Below are 15,936 nucleotides of genomic sequence, written 5' to 3'. Positions count from 1 at the left end.
AAGAACTTCCTTGGGTTAACTGCTTGAAATTGGGGAAGGGAGTGAAGATGGGAAAGAAAGGGCTCCCAATAAATGTGAAGGGAGAAGGAAAACCCAACAGTATAGCAGGGAGCTCTATGGGGAGTCAGGAGGATTCCGGGCCCAAGGCACAGAAACCAGAAAGACTACTTGGAAAGGCTACAACTCTTTGAACAGTTGCCAGGTGCAGCTGGGGCAGCTACGAGTGCCAAACACATTACTCCTGATCCCCATAAGCAGCCCTGCCTCTTATAGCCAAATTCCATCAAGATTCATTCACTCACCTTGCCTAATCCTTGTCCCACCCTGCCCCCAGGGTGTGTTACTTTGTTATCAAAGTGTCAAATAAAGCTCTCTCTCTCTCTCTCTCTCTCTCTCTCTCTCTCTCTCTCTCTCTCTCTCTCTCTCTCTCTCTTTCTCTCCCTCCCTCTCTCCCTCCTTTCCTCCCTCCCTTTCTTTCTCTCTCTATCTCTCTCTATATAGAGAGAGATAGATACCTACTCTTTGATTGTAAGATACTGTAATAATATAAATTTAAGGAAACATTTGCCATTGGTGGAGCCCACGGAAGTGACGTGAATTTGTGAATTTTTATAGTTCCCCCTTCTCAGCAGCCTCCACAGTGAAAGGAGCACTGGTTTCCAGACAGGCACACTCGCAACCACGATGCCTAAGCACTGCTTTCCAGGCCTCCTCCTCATGCTCTTGACCAGTGTCACAGGTGAGTGCTTAACTTCCTTTTAATTGGCCAGTTTTGAGTCTGATCAGGACAGGGTGAGAATGGCTTGGATGATATTCTGGACTTTGTCAGGTCACTAAGGGGTCCAAACAGACATGGGGTCAGTTACTCTTTGCATCCTGAAAGAATAGTTCCTTGGTTACCTGAGTGAGTGTTTGGGATGACAGAGGAGCCCACTTTCACGGCAGAAAACAATTCACATTCTCTGTCTGTCTGTCTGTCTGACTGTCTGTCTGACTGACTGACTGTCTCCCCACCCTTACCCCTCTCTCTTGATATCATCAAATGATTATAAGGACAAGACACAAGGCCCTAAGGCGCATAGTCAGAACCAAGGTTTCACCTGCCATTGTTATCTAGAAAGCCAGACGTTTTATGAAATGTCCTATGTGAGACTTTTCTCATCTGTAGACAGAAGCTTGTAGGCCCCTGTGGAGGCTGAATTAGTGTATATCCTCAGTGCTTTAAAGCAGCCTCCCACACAGAACACATACCATGAGCAAATGATGTTTACCGAGATGTCATCAAGATTCACCTCTCAGAAAGGCCCCTGGACTCCCAGATCAATAGACAGGAACCTCTCGCTTAAGCATGTGAAGTAAATGCCCACAACTTTGGAGTTGTTCTACATAAATGCCACCCCAGCCTCTCTATCTGACAGAAATGTGTGAATCAGAGTAAGCTTCGCCTCTTCTCCTTGGCAGCAGGAATTCAAGGGCTGACAAAATGAGCCTGCTTTTGCACAAAAATAAACAAATAAATAAATGTACCTTACCACTTCTGTAAACTGGGGCATGACCTGTAACTTTCCGAGTCTGTTTTCACCCCTGGAAATTCAGTGATAAAAATATCTCACTTAGGTAGGTGTCTGGGGATAAATAGAAAAGAATGAGTGTAATAGCTTCGGTTGAATATTTCTATCGAATCACTGTTCAATAAATGTCAAGAGAAAAGATGAATAATTTGATGATGGTAGTGGTGGTGGTGGTGGTGGTGGTGGTGGTGGTGGTGGTGGTGGTGGTGGTGGTGATGGTGGTGGTGGTGGTGGTGGTGGTGGTGGTGGTGATGGTGGTAGTGCCTCCCTCATGGACTCCCCTCACCCAGGACATTCAGACATCAGCAGTAAGAAGCAGGCTGTTGAATCAGCCTGGGCACAAAATTGGCTTTAAGACTTTCTCCTGGGAAGGTTCTTTTATTTATCCAAGAACCTTTATCATGGAGGAGCTGGGAAAATTCAATGAGCAGAGGATGGGAAAAGCCCCTCAGTGCTTGGTGCACTGTGAGTCACTGCTGGGGACAGTGGTGACAGTGAGGATGTCAGAAAAACCAGAGAGCCAAAGAAGGGAGGCGCCAACTGTCCTCAGGTTGGCGGTGCAACTCTGGGTGGGCCTTCGAGAAGCTGTGCCTGTCACCTCCTGAAAATGTTTATGTACTAAGACAGATTCGAGCAGGCGTGATTTACATGGGAATAGATTCAAGTCCATGTCACCTTTCATGCATTGCAGGAGGCCTTCAAAATACATAAAAAAAAAAAAAAGTCAACACCATTAAATCAGTAAGAAGAAATACCCAAGGAAAGTATTGTTTTCTCTCTTGTCGGAAACTTTGGACTCTGAAATAAAATGCTATAGGTCTCTTGCATCCACAAGACTAAATGCAGGTAAAGTTAGGCCACCCATACCATATGATTTGAAGAAGAAAACACAAAGAATCCAGCCAGAAAGCCTTTCCTTCTCCCGTCTATGATTTCACACCCCACCAGAGCCCACAGTAGGTCTGGGGGAATTCTCCACCACTGTAGGTTACTGCCTCTGAGTAACCCCACTTGGGTACTCATAGCAAGGAGACAGGCAATGAGCTTTTCATCGTAGACATTACATCCCAGTGTTTGTGGGAATAAACTAAGGACTATGTTCTTTCCATGAGTTTTAGTTTCTTTACCCATTGTGGTGTGCTGGAGGTGGGCATCATTACCAATTTTTTTTCTAGTATGAAACACACATCATTCTATGATTTTACCTTAGGCGACAGGTAGAGCTCAGTGGCAGAGAACTTGACCTGAGTTGATTCACTAGAACTAAAGAGTTGGGGTGGAGGCTTTGACGAGGCATCAAAACCATACTGAAGAGTCAACCAAGTTGATTTCTAACCCTACCACCGCTGCCTTCACTTAGAGCGACTCCCCCAGGGATTCCTGATGCATAGATTTCCCGAAAGCCTTCTGCCCCCAGCAGCAGTGCTCACTGTAATGTCCAACCATCTTCTCGCCATCTTAGAAACGCAGCCAGCCCATGTGTCTCTGAAGCCTCAGAAGGTCCAATTTCAGTCCAGAAATTTCCACAACATTTTGCACTGGCAACCAGGGAGCTCCCTCACCAGCAACGGCAGCGTCTACTTTGTGCAGTACAAGACGTAAGTAGACTCTGTTGGCAGAGAAAGCTGAGGGGTGATGCGCTCTGGGTTGCAATGGAGTGTGGGGGCCGAACGCCTTTGGATTTTGCTTTGTTTGGTTTTCTCTGAGGAATTTTAGGAGGGTTGAGAAGAAGCAGAGGTGGGAACAGAAGATTGTCCGGTGACGTGGTCCAAGGGTATGATGCTGTATGCAGTCTAGGGGGTTCAAGAAGGAGGCCTTCAGCTTCTCGAGTTTCCATCGCACAAGGGCTTCTCAACGTATCAGCTGTGCTGGCGGCCACTTGCTTAGCCCAGTGCAAAAACACTCAGCTAAGCCCAGGCTACTGGTGGCTAAACCTGAGGCAAATATTGAAATATGTAAAATGTACTTTCAATTGGTAAGTTATGGTTTGGGTTGGTTCACTATCTAGAAAATCCTCTATATGTATTAATGACTTCTATAAGCACGTGCACACATTAGATCATGCTGCTGTATGTTCCTCTCATGAGAGCTGTGAGCCTCTTTTATTGGATCAGTGCCAAAACTCAGGTGCAATGAACGCTTCTCTTTATCAAGGCCGAGAAATAGTGAGTCTTGATTGGCAAGTGGCAGGTTTTCCATGTATACACCCTATACTATATTTGAGATTCTTCTTCCACTAAATAGTTTGAGGACCTGGCTAGCTTAAAGGCAAGAGCGGTTGATTACAGCTTAGCCTTCATGGGTCTCTATGAGAATTCCACGAAATCAGTTGTGGATCTGAGGCAGAATAATACTCTTTTTTTTTTTCTTTTTTCCAGAGCTGGGGACCGAACCCAGGGCCTTGCGCTTGCTAAGCAAGCGCTCTACCACTGAGCTAAATCCCCAACCCAGAATAACACTCTTACGCCATAAATCCATCCATGTCCCTTCCGTTGGGGAGGGAGGGTCCTTGCTCAGATTTTTCTGTGAATTCATTTAGAAAAGAATGTCCCAGACATTTACTCTTCTTTAATTCCCTCCATAAAAGGTATTATTCTTTTCAGTGAACGTTTCTCTGTTTCCAAGCTACGTTTGTATCTAGTGGAGAAGCTTGTGGTGTGGAGGCTGGTCATTTGTTGCCCGCAGGCAATATAAATGGACCCAAAATGAACCTCTCTGTGGCCAAAGCCATAAGTGGATTTGAAACTGTCCTACCACGAAGCTAAGATTATGTTTCAAGACTCTGTAGAACTTCAATCTTTAACCCTTTAAGAGAGTTCCCAAATTTATTTAAAATTCAGACCTCGGAGTATCTGGAACAATTCCTGTGCCAGTCGTATTTTCAAGAGACCCATGTATAACTTTGAGAACTTTGTTTGTGTGGCTCCTAGCTCATTAGCATCTCCATAGTTTTGAATACAACAAATCCAAAATCTTATTTTGTGGATGTCAGTACCCTATCACTGTCTTCAGACACACCCGAAGAGGGCATCGGATCCCATTACAGATGGTTGTGAGCCACCCTATAGTTGCTGGTATTTGAACTCAGGACCTCTGGAAGAGCAATCAGTGCTCTTAACCACTGAGCCAGCTCTCCAGCCGCAAAACCTTATAGTAAAGGAAAATCAACCCAGAGCAGATGTTTCCCTAGCAAAGACAATGTGTCACCGATGAAGGACGATTCAGATTCATCAACTCGTGCTGCATTTGTGACGTGGATTCCGTTTTAATCCTAACACCATGACAGTACTGTTACTATAGAGACTATAGAGTATAGGAACCAGCCATATGGCTCATTATCTGGCTACAAAATGAGTCCTTCAACCAGGGTATCTTCCTCCTCAGCCTTCTTCTTGCCACCATCCATGATTTGTGATCAGTTGGAAGGTGAGACGTTAGCCTTTCCTTTGGCTATCATATCATCCTATGGGCTCAGATTGGCCTTTTCCATCCTGCCAGTTTTTGCAGTGTTTGCTCTCCCAGTCCTTAGTACCAGAGCTCCCTCAGGAGCCCTCAGCACAACTTCTACTCAGTTGTCACTGAAATGGCATATGATATTAACTTCTCAGAATCGGCCTTGTAACTCAACGGCAAGCTGATAAAAAGTGGAGGGGGAAGAAATCACAGAGTCGGGGCCTCAGAAGGGATAGGAATATAAAAGGTGAATACTTGCCACATACCAGAAGAAACACACTATTGCATATAGGGAAACGAACCCCTGTGTTAGAAAGGCAGGCGTTTTCAAAGTTTATCTTTCAGAAAGCTAACAACTTGGATAACAGGAAAGAAAACTTTTATACATTCTTGAAGATAGCATAAAATTTCAATCCACAGAAAATTAGCACGCTGGAAACACTGGCGTCGTCAGATGCGAGAAGAAGAAGAAACACGTGTGTTTTCCCATCCTCAGGTATGGACAGAGACAATGGAAAGATAAAAATGACTGCTGGGGGACCACAGCGCTCTTTTGTGACCTGACCAACGAAACCTTAGACCCATACGAGCCATACTATGGGAGGGTGATGATGGCCTGGGCTGGAAGCTACTCTGAATGGATCAGGACACCCCGCTTCACTCCATGGTGGGAAAGTGAGTTCCGGCAAGTGACTTGCCTTTTTCTCTTCTGCCTTTGAACCACCTCTGGATGGTCAGCCAAGTCATATGCTATGCCGAGACCCATGCTCTCCGGCTTGATGCTATCCTCAGGCCAGACCAGGGTTTACTTCTGTGATTTGACGACCTTGGAAATCTAAGCCAGAGGCTCAGGCAGAGCTCGGGTACCCAGCTTACACATAACTTTTTCAAACTGTGAACCCCAATAAACTCAGAAACAACAATTATTTCTATCATTAACCCCAAAGCTTTCTCACTTCTCCTCACCACTCCCTTTTATAGTCAATAGAAACAGGACTTTCTTTTCCTAAAGTTTGTAAGAAATATTCTTTGTTCTAAGTACTGTATATCCAACAGACATTTATCAAATCTTGCTACCAGTATTTGTAAGAACATGTCCCAGGACCTGAACTTCCTTCTAGTTAACATCTCTAGTGGTTTGACTCTCACGGTCTGAAGAGTTTTGGGACTCATCTATCTCTTCTAAGTGATGCAGTGTTCAGTTAGATTTAAACTCGGTGACTTATATTCAAAATGTTAGGTGCCATGGAGCTCAGAAAAAAGGTTGGTTGGTTATTTATTTATTTATTTATTTATTTTTGAACTTTTAAAATTAGGAGATATTGAAAAATTAATCTGTGCTCTCTAGCATGGTTTTTTTGGGGGGAGGGGGGTACAACTTGAAACTTGAGCCCAAGACACTGCACAGACAATGCTCCAACTGATGTAAGGGTCTGCATGGCTAAGCTGGTTTGTACCAATTAGGGTATTTGCGAGTCATTTGTTGTATTGAAACCTAGAAATGAGATTAAGTTCAAATATTCAACCAAGTCTGATCCATTAACCCATCAGACAAGAATGGCCAAAGACACCATCTCAGAGGAGTGGAGACTTTGGCTGCCCTCCATGGAATGGTGTTGAGTTAGCACGAGTTTATGTTATTCTATTATTACCCCTTCCCACAAAAGAAAAGGCCTCGGGGAGTGTTCTTTCAATTCTCTTTGAGAGGAGAGCTTCACAGGTATGAGAAGAGGAAACCCAGGGTCTAAAGCGGTTAAGTTGGGCTACCATTTGGAGCACTGGGAAGGAGCCCCACCCACTCCTCTGATTTCTCCCATCCAACTTGGCCCTCTTCTCCAGTTCCTGGGGTTTCGCAAACACTGTGTTTTGAAAAACACGTTTCTAGGGTCTGAGAACAGTATGTTCTGAAACTAGTGAGTCACCTATATGCACTGGCACTCGCAAGCCCTGTTCTGAGATACACCATGTCATAGTTCACTACGCTCTTACTTCTGATTTCTATCTAGAAAACAAAGTCATTGATAAGGAAAATTGCTATGTTAAAAGTGTTATCCTGTGCTCCGTAAGATTTCAACGTACCAGGTTTTTTTTTTTATTAAAACGTATACATGTACTTTGTGTATAGGCTATATCATATGAAAAATCAACTTGCCTCTTATATAAACTGGTGACATGGCCACTCCATGGCATCGTTATGGGGAAGACTTTTATTACAAATATGAGAAAGAGAATGTCCAGGCATCTGCAAGAGTCCAAAGCAGGTAGGGAGAAAGTAGCAGACTGAACATGGCCAGCAAACCTGGCCATGGAGGAGAGGGGGAGAAAGGAGGGAGGGGAGGGAAAGGAAGGGGAGGGGAGGGGAGGGAGGAGACAGGGGAGACTGGAGGGGACAGGGGACAGGGGAGAGTGAAGAGGGGAGAGGGGACAGGGGAGAAGGAAGACAGGAGTGGGAAGAGACAGAGACAGAGACAAACAGAAAGAGGCAGAGAGAGACACACAGAGAAAGGGAGACAGAGAGACAGAGAGAGACACAGAGAAGGAATACAAAACCTAGCAGGGTTATAAGAAGAATGAGTGGAAAAGTTTAGGGTAAGGGAGGCAAAGGTTAGGATGCCAGCATGGACCTCAAAGTGTATGACGGGCACTTGATAGTGAGGTAGCCTGAGGTATGTATGACGGGCACTTGATAGTGAGGGAGCCTGAGGTATGTATGACGGGCACTTGATAGTGAGGGAGCCTGAGGTATGTATGACGGGCACTTGATAGTGAGGGAGCCTGAGGTATGTATGACGGGCACTTGATAGTGAGGGAGCCTGAGGTATGTATGACGGGCACTTGATAGTGAGGGAGCCTGAGGTATGTATGATGGGCACTTGATAGTGAGGGAGCCTGAGGATGTATGGACGGGGCACTTGATAGTGAGGTAGCCTGAGGTATGTATGGACGGGCATTTGATAGTGAGGGAGCCTGAGGTATGTGGGCACTGATAGTGAGGTAGCACTGAGGTATGTATGACGGGCACTTGATAGTGAGGTAGCCTGAGGTATGTATGACGGGCACTTGATAGTGAGGGAGCCTGAGGTATGTATGACGGGCACTTGATAGTGAGGGAGCCTGAGGTATGTATGACGGGCACTTGATAGTGAGGGAGCCTGAGGTATGTATGATGGGCACTTGATAGTGAGGGAGCCTGAGGCGGCTTTGGAGAGCTACTGGCACCACAGTAGACATTTGTCCACTCTGCCTTCTGAACTTTGGGGAAATGGAGTTTCCTTTGGGCCTGACACCTCCTTTGGTCACATGGAAATTTTTAATTACTACAGTTTTGTCTGGGCCAGAGAGAAGATGGGAATCAGAGCAAGCAGACAAGTCTCTTTCTTCCCAGAGCTTTCTAACAGGGTGGGAAGAGACATATTAGTACAGTGACCACACACCCACAAGATGATCCCCGTGATGGATTCTATAAACACAAAACGAGCTCTATGAGATTATAACCAAAGAGGGGCCTGGCCGGGGGTGTCAAGGAAAGAGACTCTGGGAAGGACCCTTGGGCAGATCCCTTGTGATGAAAGGGATATACGCAGACAACAGAAAGGGAAGAGCATTGCAGGCAAGGGGAACAGCGTTTGCAAAGGCGCTCTTGCAAGGAGAATTAGAACATGTGTTTTGGACTGAAATGCAGCTGGTAGAGTAAAGCAGAGAATGCAGTGGGGCAGACTGAAAGGCAGCCAGTTGTGACAATGGCCCCTCAGGAGTCACGACTTCTTCCAGGAAAAGAACCCGTATTTTAAAACGTGGAGGTTGTTGTTGTTGTCGTTGTTCTTGTTCTTGTCGTTGTCGGTGGTGGTGGTGGTGGTGGTGATGGCGATGGTGGTGTTGGCATCAGAAGCGGCCACAGCTTCCGAATCCAGCGATGACGTCATCCCGAGGCAACAGGAACCCGCATCTGTTGCCATGGCGGATCCCTGGTGCCTACGGGTGACGTCATCCCTGGATTCAGAGGCTGTGGGCCACTTCTGATGCCAACAGTTGTTGATTTTGTTGGTGGTGGTGTTCGTGGTTGTGGTGGTGATTGTAGTGGTGTGTGATACTGGGAATTAAGCTCGATACTGTGTATATATAACACAGCAAGTACTATATAGCACCAAGCAGTACCCCAAGCCTCTTAGGATGGGACTTTGATCTTATCATCAGACATCACAGGAGGCCGCATTAGCAGATTTGTTACAGGAGGCAGGAGAGGGAAGTTAGATTACTGTAACAGGCTACAGAAAACAGGCTGTGGTTTCCATTAGGATTATGGAAAGCACTGTAGAAAAGGTACCACTTGGGTGGACATGGGGACGGACTGTATTTACCAGAAAGAGAGAACATATCAAAGATGGCTTTTACATTTGTCTCTAGCACAGCCACATAGATCAGAGATATTGTCTGATTGGATGTCTTGGGAAAAGAGGAAGTTTCGAGGCATGCTTGGTAATCAAGAATTTGAGTTCAATTTTTACTATGTTGAATTGAAGATGTGTGGAGCTCCCCACACAAAATGGCTGTGCAGATCCAGTACTCAGAGCTAAGGATTCCTTCTGTTAAAGACACGAATCTATGAATCATTTGCATATACCACAGTAGACATTGATAAATTCAGATAGGAAAGGTATATTGAATGAAAGGTACTGTTTTATGAGACTAGACATCCAGGGTATTTCACCAAAAGATACCTGAGGAACCAGAATTTTAGAAGATTTGTAACAAGTAGACAGACAGAAAGGAATTGACAGTCTGTGGAATTCACTAACACCATAGGGAGACAATGTTTCCAGGACAGGAGCGTTCTGTCTGGAGCGTTCTGTCTCGGAATCCAGTCTGTGTAGAACATAAAAGTCTCTGCATGGCAAAAACATGAGAGTAGAGGGGGCAGGGAGTGGCTGGTCTTGTTATGTCAACAGCTATTTCTGAGTCTATATACCCTCTGACAAGAGGTTAAAAACACTGGTGTTTAAAATTAGGAATAGCATTAAACAATAAAAATCCAAGATGATAAATTGAGACTTTCAAAGAGCAGGCTTGGGAGCCTCGGGATTGTGAAGCTCCTTCTGTCATTACTGCCTGGGTCACGAGGAACAAATGCTATGTAAATATTATATTCTAGTGAGGAAAATGCACAATAGTATTTGGTAAACAAGGAGTCACAAAAATAAATGGTGTTTGGAGATGCCAAATATGATAATAATGTTAATTTTTTGTCTAGAAAAACTTAAACACACACCATAATGTCCTACAAAACTAAACAGGACTGTTCTCCACGTCTGTACATGATGGTAAGAGAGCTCTCTGGTCAGCAGAACTTGGAGCATGGAACACACAACAGAGACTAAACCCAAAGCTCTTGGAGGGGTGAAGTATAAATATAGGGAAATTCCTTCTTCAAGCAATTAGATGAAAATTCAAGATGTTTGAAAACTCAGTTTACTTTGGTTCTATCCTAAGAAGCCAGGGCGCAGAGGGGGACGGGGGTTGTATTAAAATTTTGCCTCTTCCAAACAGAAGTTTGAAGAGGAAGAAGATGATAACTATGGTGAGTTTACAAAACATATACTCTCTGGAATAAAAATTGTGGATTCAAGCTCAGATCAGTAACAACTGAAGAATAAATTCGTAGATTGAAAAAAAAACAGGTCTGAAAAAAATGCAGTATGTTATAAAGAAAAAAATGAAAATAAAAGAAGGTAAGATACAATAAACCAGTTCAACAGATACTGAATCAAATTTCAGAAGGAAAAAACATACAGAGATCTGTATCTATGTGCATAGAGTGTGTGTGTGTGTGTGTGTGTGTGTGTGTGTGTCTGTGTATCTATCTACAATAAATTTCAAGAATTATAAAAGATGTGAATCTATAAAGTGAAAATTTCAATGAGCACTAAGCGAGAAAATTTTCCACTGCAAAATCTAGTGAATCTGGAATCAATTAAAACAACACATTGTTATTCTCTTTCTTTATTATTAATAACCTGGCTATTGTCAACAATATGCACGAACCAAATATTCTCGCTTAATTCTCCAATGTCCATAATAAAGAACGTAACACTGTTGAATTAACTTGATAGCTACAAGTCTTTTGATGTTTCTAATGCAGTTTTGAAATCTTATTTCTTTAAGGAACTAAATAAAATATTCCTTGTTCTGAGGCCTCCCTCTGAATAACTTTTATACTGAATTTTATAACAAAATCATTGTGTTGACAAAATGATTGGTAGAGACTCTCTCAATATTAAAATAGACAGAATCATAACAGTCTTTTAAAAATTGAAGGAAAGCTGTCTTCCTAACGGCTTTTTGCTACATTTGTGAGCACTACAGTGATTTATCACCACACGCTCTGTCAACTTATAGTATTTAGTTGTTTTGAATGCCTTATAAAAATTCTTTATTTTTCTCCAGCAAAATTAGATCCTCCGGTCGTGACTATAACCCGAGTTAATGCATCTTTGAGGGTTCGTCTCCGCCCCCCAGAGTTGCCACATAGAAACCAAACTGGAAAAAATACGTCCATGGAAAATTACTACAACTTAGTATACCGAGTTTCCATAATCAACAATTCACTGGAGAAGGTGCATTCAGATGAGTGGACTCTTGGGCCCGCGGTTTACTTAACTAACCGTTTAATTGTCTCACGCAACTGACCTGTCTCTTCCCTGTCATTTCTCCAGATCTTTCCCTGTCTTTTATTCGTCCATCTTCACTGATAAGCGAGTGCCTGTACCATCATCCGAGTTTATATGTGCATGCATTCCCGTGTGTAATGTGTGTGTCTAGTACATATGTACCCTTTCAGATACTCAATATGCTTCCCCTTAGACTTCCTGCATATCAGGTTCGTATTAATATGTCATTCTGTCTGTCTGCCGATAATGTTTATTTATATGATCTTTATACCCCTGATTTATTTCAGGAGCTTTTGAATTGCATTGTTTATTGTTTATTGTTTATATTAGAAAATCCACTGCCAGCGCCTTTATTGAGATGAACAGAATGGGCCTTTTCTGTATCCATCTAAGTCAGGGGTCATTAGTTGGAAGGAGGAAAACAAACATTCAGACTGGTTCAAATACAAAAGAGGAGGGCTAGTTCAACAGAGACAAGAAGCCGTCCATGACACTTAGAAACAGGAAACGGGTGCTCTGCAGACTTCCTCTTTGTCGTCACTGAGTCTCTAGGCCCATGTTCGCACCTCCACAGTAACCTTACAAGCCCAGGCCATTTCCTTACTCGGAGCTCGAATACTAGAAAGTGAGATTCTGGCCATGGCTCCATCCAGGAGACATCCTGTAGCATGACCACTCAACACGTGGCTTCATCCAGTTCTGGCCCAGGGCTCTGGCCGAGGAGGTTTTCCTTGAAGATATACCATGATCACATAGAACTCGCTGATTTTAATTACTCGCGGGAAACCATTTATCATCTGATTTCTCCCCTTGTGTGTAGGAACAAAAAGCCTACGAAGGAACTCAGAGAGCTGTTGAAATCCAAGGTCTGATACCTCATTGCAGTTACTGCGTAGTGGCTGAAATGTACCAGCCCATGTTCGACAGAAGAAGCCCAAGAAGCAAGGAGAGATGTGTGCAGATACCGTAAACTGGTCTGAGGTGCTGAAACCGGGAGCATATCGAGAAGAGGATGGCTTGTGCCTTGAACGGCTCACTTCTGTTTGATTTTCTTAGAGCATTGTCTACCCATACCTTTCAAGGGTTTTATTCGTTCTTTCTGTTTATTTCAGTTGTAAAGTAAATTCGAACAGATTCAAAAATAGAATTTCAAGAGGAGATAAAGAATAAAGAGCTTGTGGTGATGGACATCTTTAATCCCAGCACTAAGAGGCAGAATCAGGCAGATTTCTGTCTTTAGGGCCAGTCTGGTCTACATACAGAGTTCCAGGCTAGCCAGGGTCACAGAGTGAGACCATGCCTCAATAAAGTAAGATGTTAAGATAAAAATCTTCTATAAAACACAGAAGTTTATCTGAATATAGCAACCCTAACAATACTCTTTTTTTCTGCTAAAATCCCCAAATAAGAACCAAACAATAACAGGCATTTAATAAAATGTCGCAATGAGTTTTAAAGCATTATATACAGAAAATCCTGAACCAATGATTTTTTATACTCTATTAAGCCTTTTGCTTTGCCAGGGATATACCAATTTAATACTTTGTGTGAACGAGTATATTTCTGTACATTTCTATTTTAGATGAATATGTTTTCAATTTTTTATTTCTCATGAGGTATTTCTACTTAGTGAACTAACACTTTAAAAATAATCTCTCGTGACTGTCTCTAAATTAATCTCCAGAATAAGATTTTCAATAACAGCATGTAAATAGAAGGAAGTCTTCATAATACAATTTCCCCTCACTTAACACCCAACCTTAGTAAGATTACCCTTTCTGGCTTTGCTTTTAATATTGCCTTAGAACTTAACCTATGCTGTAGAAGTGAGGCATATATTTTCAACAGCAAGGATAGAAAGAAGAAACAGCTAAGCCACACTGATAACTCAGCCATTCAGGCAAAGGGACCTCTCTGTTCTGGGAACAACTGGAGACCATATAGGAAACTTGGCTTGAAGCCAAAGGCACACTGTGGCTGCTTAAGTTGTTTCTGGGATTATAAGGAAAACCACAACCCTGCGAACTATACTGCCTCTCCTAAGCAAAGATCAGGTGACCTAAGGCTCAGAAAGTGGCCAGCGTTGCTAAGTCTCTCGTTAGCTCTTGAACTTAGACTAGCTGCTACTGAAAAGACATGTGGGAGAGAACATCTGTGGTCATGAAAGGTGCTCCAACGTATTACTTCAGAAAGTACAGTCAGTTTGTCTGTCTGCTTACATCTACCATGATAAATGTTCATAGACCATTAAAAAACGTGGGAGACGTGAAAACCAAGAGTGAGGGCATCGTCCTGGCTGTTCTGTGTGTTCAAAAAACAATGGCTTTCACTCTTATTTTTGAATTATTCAATTTTTATTTCTTTAGTGGCTTAATACCTGCTTGGAGATTTTTTGGGTTTTTTGTTTCTTTGAATGTTTGTTTTCTATTTTGTACGTTGGGAAGGGCGAGACTTGAGAAGGATAACCTGTCTTTGGGAATCAGGACCACGTGTGGTGGCAGCATTCGTGTTGTAAGATTCGGCACTAAAGCCTCGTGATACAAAAGGCAAGGAATGTTGTATATGGACGTTGTCAGGTAACAGAGCTTTGCTTTGATTCTGTTTGCTTGGGGTCTGCCTTCATGCGCGAGCACAGCCATGCTCAGATAAGTATAAAACGCTCTGAAAACCATTAGAACATTCACATTCTTGATCATGTTAACAACATACTGTCTCTGTACTTCAATAAATCTTACTTTGTACTTTACACACTGAAGTAGTTATTCGGTGCGAATCTGTCTGATGAAACCCTTCTCGGTCACGTTGGTCTCACAGGGGTTACAGCTAGGAAGGAACCCTGCGAACAAGCCTCCAGGTGCTCGCAGGGCATGCCCTTCCTGTGTGACATTGTGCAACTGTGGCAGATGTGTCTTCTGTCCGGCATCAGAAATCAGATTGTACCCAAGGCCTAGAAGTGACTATTTCATTGACTTAGACTTGAACTTATGACACTTCCAGTCAGAAGATCTCTGAGGGAGACAAACACAAATGGGTGTGGTGTAGATTAGGTACTACATGAGCCAAAGTAGTCTGTTTATTGTTCTTGCAACTTTCACACTGTCAGAAGAACATGCTGGAAAGGGTTTCTTTCCCTGCAGGGGTTTGTGTTCATTCTGATCAGGGCTCGACAGAGGTGGTTCAAATAAAATACATGCGTTTTCAGAAAATTCTCATTTTGGCTATACAAGTTGGTCCAATTTTCAGTTTCTTGGCTCTAAATACAAATGAGACTTCATTGCTACTCATTAGAACAGTTGAGGCCTGGTGTGATCCTCTCCAGAGGTCACAAGGCTACATAAATACTAGACCAAAGATCAATAGCTCTAAAAATATAATCTTCAAGAGCAAAATGTAGGTTTAGTCTCAAATGTCTGATCTTCTTTCTCAGCCTCCCAAGGGCTGATACAGAGGCACCAGCAAACAAGCCTGGCTCAAAGCACTTTTTCTCAATCCCAATTTAGACTAGAAATGGCCAGGGCAGTGTTAGTAAACAAACTTTTGTGAATCACTTCCATACTATCCTCAGGGCATAAGCTTTCTCCGTCGTACAAAGTCCAGCCAATAGAAACATCAACATTTTGCATGAAATCGATCTATTATTTTCCTCTCTTGCCCCTCCCCCAAAATTAAGACCCAAATGGAGGTTATCAATATTTTGCAACACTAGCGTGAAAGGAATTAAGCAGGCAAGATCATAATTAGCAACCCTCAAGATCTCCACAGCAGGCACCTGACTCCTTTAGTAGTGTTTTTGCTTTTCTTCCTCCTCTTCCCCCTCCTCCTCATCCTCTCCTCTAACTCCTCCTCCTCCTCTAACTTCTCCTCTTCCTCCTCCTCCTCCTCCTTCTCTTCCTTCTCTTCCTTCTCTTCCTCCTCTTCCTTCTCTTCCTCCTCATTTATAAAGTTGTCTAGGCTGGCTTTGAACTCTCTCTTTTTGTTTTTTGCTTTAAAAGTTACACTTTTCTTCTCTCTTTATCTTTTGTTTTGTTTTTTGAAAAGAACAGTCCCACTTTGTAGCTCTGACTGTCCTAGAACTCACTATGTAGGCCAGGCTGGGATCTGCTACCTCTGCCTCCCAAGAGCTGGGGTTAAAGTTGTATGCCATGGTGATGCCTAGCTTTTAATTCACCCTTTTTCTTGCGTAGGCTTTGAACTTCTGCCTTCTGCCTCGACTTTCAAATAGCTGGGATCTCAGGCCTGTGCTACCA

General features: G+C 43.2%; 1 protein-coding gene across 1 annotated transcript; it reads left to right on the top strand.

The window, feature by feature from the left end:
- The first annotated feature begins 567 nt into the window (after nucleotides 1-567).
- Il22ra2 (interleukin 22 receptor subunit alpha 2) lies at nucleotides 568-14,435 on the top strand. The gene is made up of 6 exons (XM_032896394.1): nucleotides 568-739; nucleotides 2,024-2,029; nucleotides 3,034-3,169; nucleotides 5,521-5,699; nucleotides 11,466-11,635; nucleotides 12,510-14,435. The coding sequence occupies exons 1-6, from the start codon at nucleotides 685-687 to the stop codon at nucleotides 12,657-12,659; spliced, it is 696 nt and encodes a 231-aa protein (XP_032752285.1). The 5' UTR covers nucleotides 568-684; the 3' UTR covers nucleotides 12,660-14,435.
- The last annotated feature ends 1,501 nt before the right edge of the window (nucleotides 14,436-15,936 follow it).

Source organism: Rattus rattus, chromosome 2 (genome assembly GCF_011064425.1).
Source record: "Rattus rattus isolate New Zealand chromosome 2, Rrattus_CSIRO_v1, whole genome shotgun sequence".
Classification (NCBI taxonomy): domain Eukaryota; kingdom Metazoa; phylum Chordata; class Mammalia; order Rodentia; family Muridae; genus Rattus; species Rattus rattus.
This window is presented reverse-complemented; position numbering and strand designations above follow the sequence as displayed.